The 23,403-nt window shown below is 31.8% G+C and overlaps 1 protein-coding gene and 1 non-coding gene across 2 annotated transcripts; both read right to left on the reverse strand.

Annotated features, from left to right (window-relative positions):
• Window positions 1–8,070: 8,070 nt before the first annotated feature.
• On the reverse strand, window positions 8,071–8,176 carry LOC139886980 (small nucleolar RNA R71). Its single transcript, XR_011772836.1, has one exon. It is a non-coding gene; the product is annotated as a small nucleolar RNA R71 (small nucleolar RNA).
• A 2,750-nt stretch (window positions 8,177–10,926) lies between these two features.
• LOC139901689 (uncharacterized) lies at window positions 10,927–11,933 on the reverse strand. The gene is made up of 3 exons (XM_071884370.1): window positions 11,874–11,933; window positions 11,604–11,768; window positions 10,927–11,556 (listed from the first exon to the last, which is right to left on the reverse strand). Exons 1-3 carry the CDS (start codon window positions 11,931–11,933, stop codon window positions 10,927–10,929), a joined length of 855 nt encoding a protein of 284 aa, XP_071740471.1.
• Window positions 11,934–23,403: the final 11,470 nt, after the last annotated feature.

Raw genomic sequence — 23,403 nt, forward strand, 5'->3', positions numbered from 1 at the left:
CTACGAGCATGTGTTATTGATTTCGGAAACAGTTGGGATCGACATCTACCATTAGCAGAATTTTCCTACAACAACAGCTACCATTCAAGCATTGAGATGGCGCCGTTTGAAGCACTTTATGGTAGAAAGTGCAGGTCTCCGATTTGTTGGAGTGAAGTGGGGGATAGACAGATTACGGGTCCGGAGATTATACAAGAAACTACCGAGAAGATCATCCAAATTCAACAACGGTTGAAAACCGCCCAAAGTCGACAAAAGAGCTACGCTGACATTAAAAGAAAAGATATAGAATTTGAAATTGGAGAGATGGTCATGCTTAAAGTTGCACCTTGGAAAGGCGTTGTTCGATTTGGTAAACGATGGAAATTAAATCCAAGGTATATTGGACCATTCAAGATTATTGATCGTATCGGACCAGTAGCTTACCGACTTGAGTTACCTCAACAACTCGCGGCTGTACATAACACTTTCCACGTCTCGAATTTGAAGAAATGTTTTGCTAAAGAAGATCTCACTATTCCGTTAGATGAAATCCAAATCAACGAAAAACTTCAATTCATCGAAGAACCCGTCGAAATAATGGATCGCGAGGTTAAAAGACTTAAGAAAAACAAGATACCAATTGTTAAGGTTCGATGGAATGCTCGTAGAGGACCCGAGTTCACCTGGGAGCGTGAAGATCAGATGAAGAAGAAATACCCGCATCTATTTCCAGAAGATTCGTCAACACCTTCAACAGCTTAAAATTTCGGGACGAAATTTATTTAACGGGTAGGTACTGTAGTGACCCAAACTTTTCCATGTTTATATATATTAATTGAGATTGATATTTACATGATTAAATGTTTCTAACATGTTAAGCAATCAAACTTGTTAAGACTTGATTAATTGAAATATGTTTCATATAGACAATTGACCACCCAAGTTGACCGGTGATTCACGAACGTTAAAACTTGTAAAAACTATACAATGAAATATATATGGTTATATATATAGTTAACATGTTTTTATTATAAGTATGTATCTCATTAGGTATTTTAACAATGAGTTATATACATAAAAATGAGACTATTAATTTAAGAAACTCGAAAACGATATATATAACGATTATCGTTATAACAACGTCTTACTAGGTACATATGAGTCATATTAAGATATTGATACACTTGGTTAATTATGTTAAATGATAAGTAAATATATTATTAAGTGTATTAACAATGAAATACATATGTAAAAATAAGACTACTAACTTAATGATTTCGAAACGAGACATATATGTAACGATTATCGTTGTAACGACATTTAACTGTATATACATCATACTAAGATATATTATATATCATAATATCATGATAATATAATAATTTAACATCTAATTTGTTATAATAAACAATGGGTTAACAACATTCAACAAGATCGTTAACCTAAAGGTTTCAAAACAACATTTACATGTAACGACTAACGATGACTTAACGACTCAGTTAAAATGTATATACATGTAGTGTTTTAATATGTATTCATACACTTTTGAAAGACTTCAAGACACTTATCAAAATACTTCTACTTAACAAAAATGCTTACAATTACATCCTCGTTCAGTTTCATCAACAATTCTACTCGTATGCACCCGTATTCGTACTCGTACAATACACAGCTTTTAGATGTATGTACTATTGGTATATACACTCCAATGATCAGCTCTTAGCAGCCCATGTGAGTCACCTAACACATTTGGGAACCATCATTTGGCAACTAGCATGAAATATCTCATAAAATTACAAAAATATGAGTAATCATTCATGACTTATTTACATGAAAACAAAATTACATATCCTTTATATCTAATCCATACACCAACGACCAAAAACACCTACAAACACTTTCATTCTTAAATTTTCTTCATCTAATTGATCTCTCTCAAGTTCTATCTTCAAGTTCTAAGTGTTCTACATAAATTCCAAAAGTTCTAGTTTCATAAAATCAAGAATACTTTCAAGTTTGCTAGCTCACTTCCAATCTTGTAAGGTGATCATCCAACCTCAAGAAATCTTTGTTTCTTACAGTAGGTTATCATTCTAATACAAGGTAATAATCATATTCAAACTTTGGTTCAATTTCTATAACTATAACAATCTTATTTCAAGTGATGATCTTACTTGAACTTGTTTTCGTGTCATGATTCTGCTTCCAGAACTTCGAGCCATCCAAGGATCCATTGAAGCTAGATCCATTTTTCTCTTTTCCAGTAGATTTATCCAAGGAACTTAAGGTAGTAATGATGTTCATAACATCATTCGATTCATACATATAAAGCTATCTCATTCGAAGGTTTAAACTTGTAATCACTAGAACATAGTTTAGTTAATTCTAAACTTGTTCGCAAACAAAAGTTAATCCTTCTAACTTGACTTTTAAAATTAACTAAACACATGTTCTATATCTATATGATATGCTAACTTAATGATTTAAAACCTGGAAACACGAAAAACACCGTAAAACCGGATTTGCGCCGTCGTAGTAACACCGCGGGCTGTTTTGGGTTAGTTAATTAAAAACTATGATAAACTTTGATTTAAAAGTTTTTATTCTGAGAAAATGATTTTTATTATGAACATGAAACTATATCCAAAAATTATGGTTAAACTCAAAGTGGAAGTATGTTTTCTAAAATGGTCATCTAGACGTCGTTCTTTCGACTGAAATGACTACCTTTACAAAAACGACTTGTAACTTATTTTTCCGACTATAAACCTATACTTTTTCTATTTAGATTCATAAAATAGAGTTCAATATGAAACCATAGCAATTTGATTCACTCAAAACGGATTTAAAATGAAGAAGTTATGGGTAAAACAAGATTGGATAATTTTTCTCATTTTAGCTACGTGAAAATTGGTAACAAATATATTCCAACCATAACTTAATCAACTTGTATTGTATATTATGTAATCTTGAGATACCATAGACACGTATACAATGTTTCGACCTATCATGTCGACACATCTATATATATTTCGGAACAACCATAGACACTCTATATGTGAATGTTGGAGTTAGCTATACAGGGTTGAGGTTGATTCCAAAATATGTATAGTTTGAGTTGTGATCAATACTGAGATACGTATACACTGGGTCGTGGATTGATTCAAGATAATATTTATCGATTTATTTCTGTATATCTAACTGTGGACAACTAGTTGTAGGTTACTAACGAGGACAGCTGACTTAATAAACTTAAAACATCAAAATATATTAAAAGTGTTGTAAATATATTTTGAACATACTTTGATATATATGTATATATTGTTATAGGTTCGTGAATCAACCAGTGGCCAAGTCTTACTTCCCGACGAAGTAAAAATCTGTGAAAGTGAGTTATAGTCCCACTTTTAAAATCTAATATTTTTGGGATGAGAATACATGCAGGTTTTATAAATGATTTACAAAATAGACACAAGTACGTGAAACTACATTCTATGGTTGAATTATCGAAATCGAATATGCCCCTTTTTATTAAGTCTGGTAATCTAAGAATTAGGGAACAGACACCCTAATTGACGCGAATCCTAAAGATAGATCTATTGGGCTTAACAAACCCCATCCAAAGTACCGGATGCTTTAGTACTTCGAAATTTATATCATATCCGAAGGGTATCCCGGAATGATGGGGATATTCTTATATATGCATCTTGTTAATGTCGGTTACCAGGTGTTCACCATATGAATGATTTTTATCTCTATGTATGGGATGTGTATTGAAATATGAAATCTTGTGGTCTATTGTTACGATTTGATATATATAGGTTAAACCTATAACTCACCAACATTTTTGTTGACGTTTTAAGCATGTTTATTCTCAGGTGATTATTAAGAGCTTCCGCTGTCGCATACTTAAATAAGGACGAGATTTGGAGTCCATGCTTGTATGATATTGTGTAAAAACTGCATTCAAGAAACTTATTTTGTTGTAACATATTTGTATTGTAAACCATTATGTAATGGTCGTGTGTAAATAGGATATTTTAGATTATCATTATTTGATAATCTACGTAAAGCTTTTTAAAACCTTTATCTATGAAATAAAGATTATGGTTTGTTTTAAAAATGAATGCAGTCTTTGAAAAACGTCTCATATAGAGGTCAAAACCTCGCAACGAAATCAATTAATATGGAACGTTTTTAATCAATAAGAACGGGACATTTCACATATCGTATCAAAATGCTATAAAGATTAAGTTTAAATTTGGTCGGAAATTCTCGGGTCATCACACACCGGTTGTCAGTAAGTCCACCGAGCCTTGGATTCCAACTGAGGACTCTTTCGCAGTGAAACATCTAACTAGACCCCTAGTACACTGTCGGTCCTAGACCATGCTAGTGTAGTCACCTAGCATATAAACTTCGTACGTACACGCTGAAGCACAACGGTTGTTGTAAGTTGTGCCTCTGCTACGTAAGGCCATGGAACCCGGTCAGTGCTAATTAATACACTTTACCATAACGTGGTCTCAAGCATTGCACCTCGCTTGAGGGATTCTTAGTTAATTAAGGAACTGTTTGTTTAAACACGTAAAGGGTTTGACCGTTAGGATAACTGATAAGGCTAAAAAGGAACATATATTTCATAGCAATATCCCTCCTAAATAATAGGTTTTCATATGTAATTGTATTATATTTTCATTGTAATTGTTTAAATAAATAAGTGCGAAGACAAAAGGCGAAAACGAAGATTTGAAGACACAAACGTCCAAAAAGCTCAAATGTTCAAGATACAATTCAAATGGTTCAATTTATTGATGAAAAACGTCTAAAAATGACAAGAGTACAAGTTACAAAACGCAAAGTACAAGATATTAAATTGTACGCAAGGACGTTCGAAAATCCGGAACCGGGACCTGAGCCAACTATCAACGCGCGACGCAACGGTGTAAAAATTACAAGTCAACTATGCACATAAATAAAATATAATATATAAATAATTATTAAAAATTATATATATATATATTATATTATTATTTAATAACGTCGACAAGCAAGGTTCCAAAATTGTGTGAGCTGTATTTTCAAACTCCACGACTCGCGGAGTTTAAAGGCCAAAAACTCTACGACTCGCGGAGCTGTCAGAAATCAAAACGCCTATAAAAGACCATGCATTCGTTCGATAAAAAAAAATAATAATAATAATAATACTCTGTAATAAATAAATAATAAATAAATATATATATAATATATATATATATATATATATATATATATATATATATATATATAGGATAGTTTTATATTAGTTAGTTCGGGTTATGTAATGGTTATTTTACGGGTTTTGAAGTCGAAATTCTGTCCGTGTACCACTACGCGATAAATAATCAATGTAAGCTATGTTCTCCTTTTTAAATTAATGTCTCATACTTAAGTTATTATTATGCTTATTTAAGACGAAGTAATCATGATGTTGGGCTAAAATACTAAAATTGGGTAATTGGGCTTTGTACTATAATTGGGGTTTGGACAAAAGAACGACACTTGTGGAAATTAGACTATGGGCTATTAATGGGCTTTATATTTGTTTAACTAAATGATAGTTCGTTAATTTTAATATAAAGATTTACAATTGGACGTCCCTATAAATAACCATATACACTCGATCGGACACGATGGGCGGGGTATTTATATGTACGAATAATCGTTCATTGAACCGGACACGGGAATGGATTAATAGTCTATGGACTTATTAAAACAGGGGTGAAATTATGTACAAGGACACTTGGCGTAATTGTTAACAAAGTATTAAAACCTTGGGTTACACGCAGTCGATATCCTGGTGTAATTATTAAACAAAGTATTAAGACCTTGTTACAGTTTAAGTCCCCAATTAGTTGGAATATTTGACTTCGGGTATAAGGATAATTTGACGAGGACACTCGCATTTTATATTTATGACTGATGGACTGTTATGGATAAAAACCAGACGGGCATATTAAATAATCCAGGACAAAGGACAATTAACCCATGGACATAAAACCAAAATCAACACGTCAAACATCATGATTACGGAAGTTTAAATAAGCATAATTGTTTTATTGTATTTTTCATCGTACTTTTATTTACTCGCTATTTTATTTAACGTCATTTATTTATTGTCATTTATTTTTCGCTACTTTAATTATCGTCATTTATATTTTGCATTAGGTTTTAATTGTAACTTAAAATATAAATCGACAAACCGGTCATTAAACGGTAAACCCCCTTTTTATATATTATTATTATATATATATATTTATATATTTTGTACAAATATAGTTGTTTAAAAATATAGTGTGCAATAAGCCCGCTCCCTGTGGAACGAACCGGACTTACTAAAAACTATACTACTCTACGATTAGGTACACTGCCTATAGTGTTGTAGCAAGGTTTAGGTATATCCATTTTGTAAATAAATAATTAAAACTTGTGTAATCTGTATCGCTTTTCGTATCAAAAATATATAGTATATTTCGTACCCCTTCGCTTAAACATCAATAACTGAACGTGTTCATGGAAGTCAAACCTGACTTGGCCATGGTGTTCTTTATGGTTGAACTCTTTTAAAGGGCCTAACTACCTTTTTAACCCAATCATTAACGAAAGCATCGAAACACATCACGTCTCTCGGATATGGCAAACCCTGTATTCTATTATGCTTAAGAAAGTTTAGACCTTTGTGGAATGTTAATACGTCACCCAACCGAGTCGCTCAATTGAATTAGCTATCTGAACGTGTATGCCTGTAGTCAGACTGCACGGGCATCGGGGGTAAGGGACGTTGCTGTCTATTTAGAATCTTCAAGCCTAATGCATTACCCAGTGACATGTCTTATGACAGGGGCGTTTAGGACCAGTGTAATGAATACAAGGTCACTACCTATTCATGAGCAAGCATTCCATAATCTCGGCAAAGTAACTGATGAAATCATATTATGCACTTGTTTTAATCTTATCTGAATTACAAATTTTATTACATTTACTTTACTTTATCTTATAAACTAGAAAACCCAAAAATTAGGTATAAACCACTACTCCTTCACGTTAGAATTATCTTAAGATTTAATTATAGGTTCGATTCTACTGATATCTTAAAAATACGACCCTAGGTCATACTTCCCTTACTCAATAAGGAGTAGTACGATTTTAGCCCTGCTAAATATAAATTTAAAACTATTGATCCCCCTCTTGGCAACTAATTCTGACGCCTTGCGGCCTGACGACACCGTATAAATAAAACCGTCCGTTTCAGTCATATCAAGAGGGAGTCAAGTTTTTGGCGCCGCTGCCGGGGAACTGGTATCAGACAATACTGCTTTTATCAAACTCATTCACAAGCATTTAGTGGTTTCTAAGAAAGACAATTATACACGGACTTGGTTGTTGGATTTTAAGAACAGTCTCCAATTATATTGGAACTAAAAGGATCCTGCCTCTCTGTAGTCAGCCTGACCACTTGGTTTGCTGAATAGTTCGTGCAAAACTCTGTTATCAAAATACCAGGGAAGTAGTAGCCTTGGATTCAATTAGGAACTTAGCTTTTCTACCATAAAATTTAAAACAAAAAGGCATACCCAGTGTATGACCCAAACCCGATCTAGACCAGGGCCATTATTATTTATACATGATCTAGATGCAATAATCTCTAAAGCACACAAAGAAGAACGAATCAGAAATAGAATGGCGTTACGCGTTACTTTAGCAGAAAACACCAAACCCTCGATTGAAGGTCGAGGAGGACCGATCAGATTCCCGGAGATTCAAGGACACTCGTTCGACTTAAAGCATCACATTATACAGCTTAACCAAAATAGCTGTCAATTTCATGGATTACCGAATGTCGATCCTAACTCTCACCTTGATAAATTCATATCTCTTTCGAACTCCTACAAACATCAAGGGATAGGACAAGATATAGTCTGGCTATACTTGTTCCCCTATTTTCTCACTCATCATGCACAAACATGGTTTGAAGGACTTCCATCACGTCATGGACGGAGATAGCTACTAAATTTCTAACCAAATATTTCCCTCCTTCTAAACAAACCAAGCTTAAGAATGACATCATTAACTTTAAACAAAGTTATGATGAATCTCTTTACACTGCATGGGAGCGATTCAAAACCCTGCTGAAAAAATGCCCTAATCACCAATTAGAATGGTAAGCTCAAATCTATACCTTCTACAATGGTCTTACGGTAAATCATAAGACGACGATCGATGCAGCAGCTCAAGAAAATCTGATGAACCAAACCGCAGACGAAGCATGGGAGTTGCTCGAGAACATGACAGTGCATCATCATGACTAGAACAGTGGTGAAATAACTTCATCATCTGCCCCACTCTCTGTACTTAACAATCAAACGGAGGTTAACCACAGATAAGATGGAATCTCTTGTCAAACAACTCAGAGAACTCTTGTCAAACAACTCAGAGAATTGAAGACGCAGCCGCAGCAGGTTAACCAGGTTCAGACCTGTGTTAATTGTACCAACCCGCAACCCACTTAAGAATATCAAGTTGAGTACGAGAACCCCGACAGTTCAATCTGTTACGTTCAATACCCATCTCGTTACTCAAATCCCGGGTTCAATCAACAACCTAGAGTTGACCAGTTTCAACGAAACAACCAGCCTTTTCGCTATCGTTACCCACCTTATCTACCTCAACAATCTCAATTGACCTACGATCAACCACTTCCACTTACTTCCACCCATAATATTGAATCCCTTGTTGCGTCCAACAAAAATTTAGAAACTAAGCTTCTTGTAACTGGAAATAATACACAGCGATTGATAATGGGGATTCCCAATCTTGTTGCCCGTATATTCCAATCTGAAACTTTGACAAAACTGATTATGAATTTTATCAATGTTGCTTGTAATGCTGAACGGATGAATTTTCTGGGCTTCTTAAAGAAAAACATTCCAATTCCAGATCCTCTTCCTGAAGCAGTTTATATCTCAACTTATTCCAGATGCTTTTATAGAAGTAAAGATTATAGGCGCAATTGTGGAAAATTTATCTTTTTCTGAACTTGATGATGTATGTAAAAATCCATGTCCTTCTGTTAATGATGTGTTGAAATATAAACCATAGTTTGTTAGGTTTTTATTTTTATAATATAATTACTTTCCATATTTTTGCCAAAGCTTTATTTGCTTGATTTCTTAGAATCAAAAGGTGGCTAGGCCTTGTCTTTATAATTTTTTCGTCATGACGGCCGTAGATACATTCTAATGTTTTGATGTTCAGCGAAGTCTAAGTCAATCACTGTCGATTCAACTTTTTGTTTGTAGTTGAACTTTTACCACCGAGAATTACAATCTATTATGTGGGTAGGGATGATATACAACTTTATATCATCTGATATTAGCAAGTCCTTGGCCGGACAATTATGAACATTTTTTGCCATAAGTATAACTGCTTTATTTCTTATGTTTTAAAGAAATTTTTACATTTATGACTGTATCTTATGTTTTTAAAACTTGATCAAGCTATCTAAACATACAGTACGGCGCATTAAATTTCTTTAAATTTATTGCATTCCAAACTCTTGGTAATTCTTCACCAGTAGGCGCTGAAAGTGTGAATGAGCCATTATCGTTGACCTTTTAAAATTATGTATGGTCCTTCCCATCATATTCCTGATTTTCCAATTTTCTCTTGTCAATTTGCTTCATTATTTTATAGGATCAAATCTCCCTTCTTAAAGGTAACATGTCTTACTCGTTTATTGTAATATTTTGCCATTTTCTGCTTATTGTCTGCTTGTCGTATTACTGCCATGATCCTTCGCTCTTCAAATAGATTTAACCCTTCACGCAGTACAGAGGCGTGTTCTTCTATATTGAATGCCAAATTTTGTTGTGTTGGGACACTTATTTCTACTGTGATATCGGCCTCCGCACATACACCAAACTAAATGGCACCTCTCCAGTACTTCCTTTTTGTGTTGTGCGATGTGCCTAAAATACATTTGGCAGTTCTCCAACCTATCTGGTTTGACTTAAGCCTAATCTTGCTTTAATTCCCGAAACGGTTTCCTTAGTAGTCACCTCTACTTGTCCATTTTCCTGTAGATGATCTATAGATGTAAAAGTTTGCCTTATGTCCAATTTCTCACACCTACTCTTGAACGGATTTTCAGCAAAATGCTTTCCATTGTCACTGACAATTTCATTGGGTAAGCCATATCTTCATATCTGCATATGATGTCATTTTATACGAATTTCTTAATGTTATTTCCTGTCATTGTTACTAATGGCTTTACCTCAACCCACTTTGTGAAAAACTCAGTTGCCACGACTAAGAATTTAGCTCTTCCTTCTCCTCTTGGAAATGGTCCCACTATATCTATGGCACATTTACAGAGTGGCCAAGCAGATGAAATTGGAGTAAGATCATATTTCACAAGACGATGTACGGATGAATGTCGATGAAATATTTCATGTGTCCTAATCCTCTCAGTTGTATCTCTATACATTGATTGCCAGTAATAACCTTGCTACATGATTTTTGCTAGAACTGTTCTGTATCCTGAATGTTGTGCGCAGGATCCTTCATGCATTTCTTGAATGACATTTCTTGCTTGTTTTGGGCCTAAACATCTCAAATTTGGCCCAAGGATTACTTTCTGTATAGTACCCCATTCTCTAATACATACATCAGTGCATATATATTCACCCTTTTTGCTTCTGTCTCGTCTATTGGTAGCGTTCCATCTTGCAAATATTTGATGTACGGGGTCATCCAACACGGTTCAACCTCCTCAACCCTCTCCACTATCATTCTCTCATCTATTGACTTCATATTTAATTGTTCTACTAATACGGTCTTGCCCAAATGCTCAAAAGTTAATGTGGCCAATTTACTCAACACATCTGCTTTTTTATTTTTGTTTCTTTAAATTTGTATAACTTCTAGACTTTCAAATTTCTTTAATATATTTTCCACAAGACTTAAATACTTTTTCATAGATGCATCTCTTGTTTCAAATGCCATGTTTACTTGTTGAGCCATAATTTGTGAATCAACATATGCCCGCAAGTTTCTTACTCCCATCTCAACAGCTATGTGTAGACCGGACAAGAGTGCTTCATATTCTGCCTCATTATTTGATGCATAAAAGTTAAATTTTAATTCGTAAGTATGTCCTTCTCCATCTTGATTTGTCAACACCAAACCGGCTCCTATTCCTTCTTCACTAGACGCACCATCAGTGTGTAACTCCCATGTCTGATCATTCTTCACAGGATCTTTGATTTTTTCGAACTTTTTACTTGTTTCCAAAAGAAAATCTGCCAATATTTGTCCTTTAACTGCATCTCTTGGTGCAAAATTGATTACGTATTCTCCCAGCTCTACTGCCAACTTTACTAGCCGCCCTGATGATTCAAGACATTTTAAGATTTGCTTGATTGATTGATCTGTCAATACGAGTATTGGATGTCCCTGAAAATATAGTCTTAAACGCTTAACCGTATGGACCAAAGCATATACCAACTTTTTTATTGGAGGATAATTGGCTTCGCTCTGTTGCAAAATCTTACTTATGAAGTAGATTGTTCTGCAATTAATACCGAAGTTATCCCTTCTACGGACACCGTCATGTACAAAATTAACGTTTCTCCTGTAACTAGTGCTGTTAATGTTGGGAGTTCCTTTAACAACTTTTTTACTTTTTGAAAAGCATTTTCAGCTTCTGTTGTCCATTCAAAATCTTTTTTTAAACTATTCTTTGACAACTTCATAAATGGTAAAGACCTATCTGCTGCTTTTTACAAAAATCTTGTTAATGCCACTAATCTTCCATTTAAACTTTGAACTTCATTTTTTGTTCTTGGTGATACCATTTCTTCAATCGCCTGAATTTTCTTGGGATTTGCCTTTATTCCTCTGTTTGTGACCATATGTCCTAAAAATTTCCCTTCTACTCCAAAAGTGCATTTTTTTTTACTTTATTTAACTTCATATTAATCTTCCGTAATGAGTTGAACGTTTCTAAAATGTCATTAATCATGGACTCTTGCATATTGCTTTTGATGACTATATCATCTACATATTCTTTAACATTTCTACCAATTTGATCTATAAACAATATATCTATGACTCGTTGATATGTGGCTCCAGTATTTTTTAACCCAAAAGGAATTTTATGTAGTAAAAAATTCCTTCCGTCGTATGAAAAGCTGTTTTATCCTCATCTTTGGCTGCTATTAAAATTTGATGATATCCTTTGTATGCATCTAAAAAACATTTATAACAAAACTCGGCTAAAGATTCCACCTTCCAATCTATCTCAGGTAAAGGATAATTATCTTTTGGACAAGCTTTATTGATATATGTGAAATCCACACACATTCTCCACGAATTATCTGGCTTTTTTACCATTACTGGATTTGCCACCCAAGCCTGATATTTCACTTCTCTTAGTATGTCTGCTTCTACTAATTTCTGAACTTCTTCTCGTAAGAACTTGCTTTGTTCTGGGGCCATACGTCTTCTCTTTCGACACACGGAATGAAGCGACCCGTCCTAATCCATAAGGATGAATACAATAACATATGGTTACATTGCGAGGTTCTGACCTCTATATGATACATTTTACAAACATTGCATTCGTTTTTAAGAGACAAACTTTCATTACATTGAAAGTTGACAGGCATGCATACCATTTCATAATATGTCCCAATCTATAAATGACTTAATAATAATCTTGAACTCAATGACTAGAATGCAACATCTTTTGAAATATGCCATAATGACTCCAAGTAATATCTTTAAAATGAGCAAATGTACAGCGGAAGATTTCTTTAATACCTGAGAATAAACATGCTTTCAAGTGTCAACCAAAAGGTTGGTGAGTTCATTAGTTTATCATAAACATTCATTTTCTTCACTTTAATAGACCACAAGATTTCAGATATTTAATTGTACACGTAACCCGAGTACAAAATAGTACGCATAACCTGCGAATTAAAAATCATTCATATGGTGAACACCTGGTAACCGGCATTAACAAATGCATCTAGAATATCCCCAAATATACAGGTACACTCATCTGTATATAAAATCGAAGTACTAAAGCATCCGTAACCCGGATGGGACGTGTCAAAGTCCATAGATCTATCTTCAGGATTCGCGTCAATTTGGATGTTTGTTCCCAAATTCTTAGGCTACCAAGCTAAAAAGGGTGATATCCGGTATAATAATTCAACCATAGAATGTAGTTTCAGTACTTGTGTCTATTTCGTAAGACAGTTTTAAAAGCAGCGCATGTATTCTCAGTCCCAAAATATATATAAAAAGGGAGTAATGAAACTCACGATACTGTATTTCGTAGCAATAATGCAAATGACGATACTGAACAATGCACAGTTGGCCTTGGATTTACGAACTTATTTTAAATATATATATTTATATATTGTTCAATATCTGTCTAATAATTTAGGTTACGTCGTAGTGTATCACAATCCTAATGCTCGAGTCCGATATGCAAAAGTCAACAAACGTTAATTTGACCCAAGATGATTTCCAAAATCTATACATGTTTATTATATAACTTAAATATAGTCGTTTTATATATTTAAATATATTTATCAGATTTTATTACAAGTCATTTATTAATAAAAAATTATATTAAAATTTATAAAAATATAGTTTTATATATCTTAAGTAATAATATTTATAAAGTTCACCTAATATCATAAAATATAGTGGTATGTGTTATTAATAATTATATTACATGTGGTAAAAATATCTTTGTATTACATATTTATTTGATAAAATAATATTGATAACAATAATGAGTAAAAGTTGTATTATTTTGTAATAATAATAATAATAATAATAATAATAATAATTCTATTAATAATAACAATGACAATAATTATTTTTACTAATGATGATATTAATTATAATAAAATGATTATTTTAAACATGATAATAATAATAATAATAATAACGATACTTTTTATTATTAACTGTAATAATAATAATATTTTATAAAAATAATAATTCTATTCAAAATGATAATTTTTAATAATAATAATACTAAAATGATAATAATAATGATATTTAATAGTAATAACAATGATATTTCAAAAAAATGATATTTTTAATATTAATGATACTTTTAATAATAATAATAAAGATAAAAATAATAAAATGATAGTTTTGGTAAAAATATTAATTATTTTTAATAATAATAATAATAATAATAATAATAATAATAATAATAATAATAATAATAATAATAATAATAATATTGATAATATTAATAATAACCTTAATGATAATCACGATAGTAATAATAATAACATTAATAATTTTTAATGTTAATACTTATATTAATAACGATAATGATAATAATAATAATAGCATTATTATTAGATAATAATATTAATGACGATAATATCGACGATAACGATGACGATAACGATAACGATGACGATAACGATAACGATAGCGATAACGATAATAATAATAATAATCATTTTAACAATAATACATAAAATTATAGATAATTCAATTGACGATATCTTTTAATCCGTTAATCGAAATCATACGCTTTCTAAATGAAAAGTTATTAATTTTTTGCCAGCTTTCCAACGACATGCATATCATATACCTTATCTCAATCTCATATGTATCAAATTCGTGATTCATCATAAACTATCTAATGACGAAAACTAAGCATACAAGCATGCATAATCAAATATACTTGAGCACTAGTCAGGGATACACTATTAATATATATAAAAGATAAGATATGAGTGCTCACGTATCAATATTGAGATTCAATATTGCAGGAAAGTACGTAGACGCAACGGAGATGATAAACACTAGATTGACCTCACGTGCTATACCCCTGAACCATACCCAAAACCTCCATAGCTATAATCCCATAATTTCCTTAGTTCTATCCATCTCGAAAAATAACTTAATCATTTGAGTGTTTTGGTCATTTACTTCTGTAAATCAACATTTTGTTATGAATTAAATATATGATGATATCAAAACGTTTTGTATCTAGTTAATATTATATTTAATCATTTTTTAAAATATATAACTATACATATCTACATATATATCTATATATATTTATTTAGAAATATAATTTGTACATATTATAATTAAAATATTTACTTAATAATATATTATTTAGCTTTTCAAAACTAATTATATTTCGAAGTTTGTTAAAAATCATTTTCATAATATAACATAAATTGGTATGAAACATTTATGTACTAGCCTTTACTCTGACTTGTCAAATATTTTAATTACTTATTTAAATATCAATCGACTCACTAATCGATTACTAATATCGTTTATTAATAATTCGAAATATATATAAACACGTTTTTATTTATAAGTTGCAAGTTATATATATATTTATATTCAATAAAATCACGGACTGTTATTATTTATAACTTTGTCAAAAGGTTTCTAGAAAGATTCTAAATTTTAAGATAACGTTAAAATGGCTAGGTAACAGTTTGTCAAAAGTGGTTCCAGATATTGATAAAGTTATATTCCTTTTTAAAGAAAACGTGACACTCTAATCATTTATAATTTTTAAAATTTATAAAAGATAATGATAATAACAATAATAATCTACTTCTTGTCATGTTGTAAAATGTACTAATCTTTCGAAATATATAGAAGTACATTTTATGTCTTTGAAACAATATATATGTAAGCTTTAATATACTTTGTCTATATATATACACGTTTCACATAACACGTTTATTACGTAGATGTTTAACTAAAACGAATAAGTATAACGTTATACGTTTAATACCTTGTTAACGTTTCAAGTCATATAATGGATTTTATAACATATTTTCATATCAACCAAACCGTTTAATGCATTATTAATATATCACAAGTTAATATACATACATATATATATATATATATATATATATATATATATATATATATATATATATATATATATATATATATTCACACATAATTATTCGTGAATCGTCGGGCACGGTCAAAGGGTAATTGATTACATGAATGTAGTTCCAAAGTTTTGAGATTCAACATTACAGACTTAACTTATCGTATCGGAAACATATAAAGATCAAGTTTAAATTTGGTCAGAAATTTCCGGGTTGTCACAGTACCTACCCGTTAAAGAAATTTAGTCCCGAAATTTGATTAGAATGGTTATGGATAACAATAAGTATGTTTTCATGACGCATACGAGCTAAAAATTAAAGTTTAATCATCAGCGAGTAACATAGATAAAACAATTCATTTACGTGAAGAGTATAAGTGAAGCTATCGCAAAAGAGTAAAATGAGTAAATGCAGATTCGTCTTAACCGATGACGTAGTCACGGTTGATTTCCGGAATTCAAGGGATTTTAGAGGAAATCTTTGTAATAAGATTTGGTTCTTCGGTAATTAAGGAAATTAGGATCTTCTTAGGTTATATGCAATAATCTATATCAATTGTTCTGTCGGTTATTTTACTATAAATCGACCATCTTTGTTTCCTTAGTTCCACAGCTCATACCTTCTATTCTTTCTCCATCCGTTCATACTTTAAGGCATTCATCAACATGCTCCACCCGGTTCTAATTTTCGATATACTCCTAACTTTCATATCTATTGTTCTTTTTTTTCACCTGCCACCGGAAGAATCTATTCACTTCTACTATACTCTGGGTTTTATAGTGTTTTTAGTTCTCCAATGTCTTTATATTGCTATACGCATCGATATACATGGTTTGTAATTTCTGGGTTGTTGTTGGGGTTTATATCCTTCCTTATTTTTCGGAGTCTCAATTTCTGTTTTTCTATAATCATTGACATCTACGGTTAATGCTCTCTTCTATTTGCTGCGATTTATACTCCCAATTATATTTCGAAACTTCATTCTTTCATTTTCTCTTCTTGTAATTAAGCACCGCATGTAATGATCTAGAATTCGTAGATATGAATTTCAGAATGAACATGGTTAATGTTCTAAGAAAGAAATTGTAATGGCACGACCTTGATTTGTCAAATTACCAGAATACCTCGAAAAAGACCGAATCATCAAGAAAATATTTTCTTGATATGTTTAGAGTTTAAGTAGAATATAAGAGTCGTGTAACATGGCACATGATGACGTTATGATCTGTGAATCATCACGTTCCATTTAGAAACTCAGCATGACTTACTGTAATATAATCACGTTGATCAAGTGTCATTATATTATACTAAATCATGCTTCAGTTCCCAACACTACTTCAAAAACATTCATATTTTAAACTCGAAGGTTTCAGAATTTTAGAAACTAAAATAGTTTCTTTTATGATATAACACAGATAGCGTGAAGAGGTAAATGATTTCTGATAACAATAGTTATGAAGATATCTTCAGAAATATCGAAGATATTTATAATGAAAGATATGATGATATCTTAGAATTTCTAACATCGATGGATGATGATGAAGATTTGTCCATAAAGGTTTAGAGTCAGGAGTAAGGTATTCGCTAAAGACTTCAGTAGATACTGAATCATTTGGATTCTTTGAAGGCAGATTTAGTTGTTGTGATTTGTCCACAGCCTCCTTCATGGTTTGCTCAATCCGTTTTCCAGTTCCAAACCTTCTCTTTTTCTGAGCTTTGCCAACACACTATTCTTTATCATCAAACTTTTAACTGTTACGGTTGTCTACAGTTTCTGCTGCTTCATTCAACTTTCCCAAAAATTCGGAGAACTAATTCGTAGATTGGAGTGTTTTTCAGAAACTTCACATTCGAAGTATGTAAGTCTTGAAGATAGACATTATATGTATATATATATAACTATTGGCGTAAAATTACTGCGAAATTCGAGAATTAATGATGCAAGCTTTTTGGTATGGTAACTGTAGTGACCTGAACTTTTCCATGATTATCCCATGATTATATATTAAATGAAATTGATATTTACTTGATTAAATGTTTCCAACATGTTAAGCAATCAAACTTGTTAAGACTTGATTATTTGAAATGAGTTTCATGTAGACAATTGACCACCCAAGTTGACCGGCGATTCACGAACGTTAAAACTTGTAAAAACTATATGATGATATATATATATATATATATATATATATATATATATATATATATATATATATATATATATATATATATATATATATATATATATGGATATGTATATAGATAACATGATATTATGAAAAGTAAGTATTTCACTAGGTATATTAACAATGAGTTATATACATAAAATGAGACTATTGAATTATGAAACTCGAAACGATATATATAACGATTATCGTTATAGCAACGCCTTACTAAATACATATGTATCATATTAAGATATATTCATTGTTGGTGATTTGTGCCACCAATATAATTTAAGTGTAATGGGATTAATTTGTTAACCAAAATAACCTTGATAAATATCGAACAAGTTTGGAAAAGTGTGGATTGCACACTTGTTTGAACTTATCGTAATTATGACGGGGGTTCGGGGGCAGTGCCCCTGATAGCGAGGTCCAAGGGGTGGCAACCCCTGGCGGGGTCCAAAGGGTGGTAATCCTTGGCGGGGTCCAAGGGGCAGAGCCCCTGGCTGGGTTAATATCACTTTATTAAAAATGTGTTAAAATTTAATTTAAAGCTTTCAACAACATTAAATGAGATCGTTAACTTAAAGCTTTCAAAAACAACACTTACGTGTAACGACTAACGTTGACTTAACGACTCAGTTAAAATGAATATACATGTAGTGTATTAAGATGTATTAGTACACTTTTGAAAGACTTCAAGACACATATCAAAGTACTTATACTTAGCAAAAATGCTTACAATTACATTTCCATTCATTTTCATCAACAATTCTACTCGTAGTCATTCGGTATTCGTTCCCGTATTATACACAGCTTCTAGACGTACTTACTATGGGTATATACCAATAGGAACTAGCATGAGATTCCACTCTTGATTATGTCATGCATGACTAATCAAATTTAACTTCTACCATGAACTAGTCAACTAATTAGAACTCCTTTTAACCCCACTCACCACTCACCATTCACCACTCACCAATCAATCCATTTCACTTCCAATTCTCTTTCTAATTCTCTCTAAACACACATCCACTCTTAGGAACGAAATTTCCAGTAAACTAATCATCATCTTCATCAAAAATTACTTCAAGAATCAAGCTATAATCATCATAGGAAGAACACTTCAAGAACACTTCGAAAATCCTTTCAAATTTGCTAGTTTACTTTTAATCTTGCAAATCCATTCCAAGTAATCATCTAAGATCAAGAAACCTTTGTTAATTATAGTAGGTTATCTTTCTTATTCAAGGTAATATTCATATCCAAACTTTGATTCGATTTCTATAACTATAAACTATCTTAATTCGAGTGATAATCTTACTTGAACTTGTTTTCGTGTCATGATTCTACTTCAAGAACTTTTAAGCCATCCAAGAATCCTTTGAAGCTAGATCAATTTTTGTCACTTTCAGTAGGTTTACCTATTAAACTTGAGGTATTAATGATGTTCATAACATCATTCGATTCACATATATAAAACTATTTTATTCGAAGATTATAACATGTAATCACTAGAACATAGTTTAGTTAACTCTAAACTTGTTTGCAAACAAAGTTAATCCTTCTAACTTAACTTTTAAAATCAACTAAACACATGTTCTATATCTATATGATATGCTAACTTAATGATTTAAAACCTGAAAACACGAAGAACACCGTAAAATCGGACATACGCTGTCGTAGTAACACCGCGGCTGTTTTGGGTTAGATAATTAAAAACTATGATAAACTTTGATTTAAAAGTTGTCCTTCTGATAAAATGATTTTTCTTATGAACATGAAACTATATCCAAAAATCATGGTTAAACTCAAAGTGGAAGTATGCTTTTCAAAATGGTCATCAAGACGTCTTTCTTTCGCCTGAAATGACTACCTCTTACAAAAATGACTTGTAACCTGTATTTTTGACTATAAACTTATACTTTTTCTATTTAGTTTCATGAATTTCAATTCATTATGAAACCATAGCAACTTGAATCACTCAAAACGGATTTAAAACGAAGAAGTTATGGGTAAAACAAAATTAGATATTTTTGCTTGTTGTAGCTACGTGAAATTTGTAACAAATCTATTCTAATCATAACTTAACTAACTTATATTGTATTATACATGTATTCTAACATATATTATGTAATCTTGGGATACCATAGACATGTATACAATGTTTTTACATATCATATCGACCCATCTATATATATTATTTGGGAACAACCATAGACACTCTATATGCAGTAATGCTTGAGTTAGCTATACAGGGTTGAGGCTGATTCCAAAATAATATATATACTTTGAGTTATGATCTAGCCTGAGACTTGTATACACTGAGTCGTGGATTGATTCGAGATAATATATATTGATTTATTTCTGTACATCTAACTGTGGACAACTAGTTGTAGATTACTAACGTTGGACTGCTAACTTAACAAACTTAAATCGTTAAAACATAATAAAACATATTGTAAATATATTTCGATCATACTTTAATATATATGTATATAATTTTTATAGGTTCGTGAATCGACCCGTGGTCAAGTCTTATTTCCGACGAAGGAAAAATCCGTGAAAGTGAGTTATAGTCTCACTTTTAAAATCTAATATTTTTGGGGTGAGAATAAATGCAGTTTTATAAATGTTTTACAAAATAGACACAAGTACTTGAAACTATATTCTATGATTGAATCATTATACCGGATATCACCCTTTCAGCTTGGTAGCCTAAGAATTTGGGAACAGACCCCCAAATTGACGCGAATCCTGAAGATAGATCTATGGGCCTAACGAACCCCATCCATGTTATGGATGCTTTAGTACTTCAGTTTTATATACAGATGAGTGTACCTATGTTTTGGGGATATTCTAGATGCATTTGTTAATGTCGGTTACCAGGTGTTCATCATACGAATAATTTTTATGTAGATTGCATGTTGTTTATGAGAAGTGGAAATATGAAATCTTGTGGTCTATTATTACGAATTGATAAATATATAGGTTAAACCTATAACTCACCAACATTTTTGTTGACGTTTAAAGCATGTTTATTCTCAGGTGATTATTAAGAGCTTTCGTTATTGCGTGCTAATCTATGGACAAGAGTTGGAGTCAGCATGCTTGTATAATATTGTTTAAAAACTGCATTCGAAGACATATATTGTTGTGTAGTATTATTGTAAACCATTATGTAATTGTCGTGTGAAAATGCTATATTTTAGATTATCATTATTTGATAATCGTCATAATATTTTAAAGGTTATGGTTTGTTTTAAAATCGAATGCAGTCTTTGAAAAATGTCTCATATAGAGGTTAAAACCTTGCAACGAAATCAATTAATATGGAACGTTTATAATCTATATGAACGGGACATTTCAGTAACTACCATTACAAGATGCAGATGAATACATGATAGGGTTTCAATGAATAAGTATCAAGATTTTTCGGAGAGGCTTAAAGATTCATGAAGTTGTTGGTAAGTTTACAGTTAATGTGGCAAGATATAACAAGTTTCCCGGTAACAATGATGAAAGGGTAATCGTTATAATAAGGCTTATTCGAATGAACAATTGAAGTTGATTTGCCGGAGCTATGATGAAACTGCCTATTTTTAAAAGGGATTAAAAAGTTATTTTTGCTAATAAATGCCAAAGGGTCTGACACAGATACGTGTTAAACTATGACTTTGGTTTCGAGAGTTTTTCAGGTGCAAGACTGTGGATAATATGTGGTTGGATCATCATCTCGATTGTTCATTATTTGAAGTGTCTTTAGGAATTTCGAAGAGTTTGAACACAAATTGTAACCGTTAATATACATATGATGTTCTAGAATTTTGAATGATGCGAATATTTTTCTGGTTAGAGGTGATGTTCTAGCACAATTTTTGAAGTCAAAGTATAGCTTTGAAAGATGTAGAGATTTAAGAGTGATGATATCGGTTATATCTCGAATTGAATTTTGAGATTTCAAAATCAGAATATGTAATTGGATTTGAATGAGTATGATTGTTTTGATTTCTATAAAAGAATGTATCTCGTTGTGCAAGTAGTGAGTATAGTTGATGGTTTGTTGAATCAGAATTGAAGGATGTAACATATTAATTGTGAATTTATATATCTCTTGGGTTTTACCTACCCGTTAAAAGTTTCACAAGTAATATTTTGTACAAGAGAACTTTCATTACATTCTTTATAAAAATATATGTATATTTTCTTCAGATGTAATATAGATTTAATGAGTTAGTATTAAATTAAACTCATTTGATTTTTGGCTGAAATTAGAATAAATAATCTCTAAAACTTTAGAAATTTTGGAATCTTCACGGATTATCTCTTCAACGTAAATGAAATTATGAATCAATATTTCATTATTCATCTTTATTGATATTTCTTTGGTGAATGATGTTGGTGTTCATAGGATTCTTGTGAACTTTGCAAGATATAATGATGTTTTCTAGAAAGTTTTGAATACATCCGAAATGAAGGTGTAAAATCAAACATATAATTGAGTAATACACTTGGTTTATTTATGAAATGGGGTTCATGGAGTTGAAACAGAGATTGTAGTTAACGATGGTTAAGTTGTTAACGAAGGATGTACATCATTGCATATTAGTAAAATGAATTAACCGATTAGCATCTACCCTTATTTAATTCATACATAATAGCTTAGTATGGAAAGATATAATATGATTTCAAGATTTATATATATAAGATATACATATAAATTCTTCAGTGAAAATGAGTTAATACTTTATAACTCGTTGATATGACATACTTGTTGTTGTTTAGTGATGTTGTTCGCGGTGATTATGGATATGGAGGAGCTTGTGATGTTGTAAGTGCTGCTGGTGCTGACTATGCTGACGGCACTGTTGATGCTGCTGGTAAAACAAGTCTAGCTTGTAAATTGTGCACCATCCTATCAGGGTTTCTACTCTTCCTTCTATCATTTTGGTTCACTCGTCTGATTTATGGTTAAGGCTAGAATAGATAATCTCTGAGACTTTGGAGATTACTTAATCGCCACAGAATGTTTCTCCAATGAAGTTTTAGATTAATACTTCATCGGTTATTATTGTTGGTACTCCTCGGTATCTATGGTGCGTGTGATGTTGATGCTCGAGGTACAGATTGTGATGTTGAGGTGTGGGATGCGGATGTTACTATTGGTGTTGCTGATGGTGATACTGTTATTGCCGGTGCTGCTGGTGGTGCTTGTAACCTTTGCACCATATTCTCCAAAGTCACTACTCGAGCGCGAAGCTCGTTGACTTCTTCTATTACACCAGGATGATTGGCGGTTCAGA

This window comes from Rutidosis leptorrhynchoides, chromosome 1 (genome assembly GCF_046630445.1).
Source record: "Rutidosis leptorrhynchoides isolate AG116_Rl617_1_P2 chromosome 1, CSIRO_AGI_Rlap_v1, whole genome shotgun sequence".
NCBI lineage: Eukaryota > Viridiplantae > Streptophyta > Magnoliopsida > Asterales > Asteraceae > Rutidosis > Rutidosis leptorrhynchoides.

What these genes read in the sequence shown, in the direction of transcription:
- LOC139901689 (XM_071884370.1), bottom strand. Translation starts at nt 11,933, where the DNA reads ATGGTCACAAACAGAGGAATAAAGGCAAATCCCAAGAAAATTCAGGCG. An exon ending in TTCAGGCGATTGAAGAAATG is followed by an intron (nt 11,769 to 11,873) that starts GTATCACCAAGA and finishes CCATTTATGAAG; the next exon opens with TTGTCAAAGAATAGTTTAAA. An exon ending in CCGTAGAAGGGATAACTTCG is followed by an intron (nt 11,557 to 11,603) that starts GTATTAATTGCA and finishes ATTTTGCAACAG; the next exon opens with AGCGAAGCCAATTATCCTCC.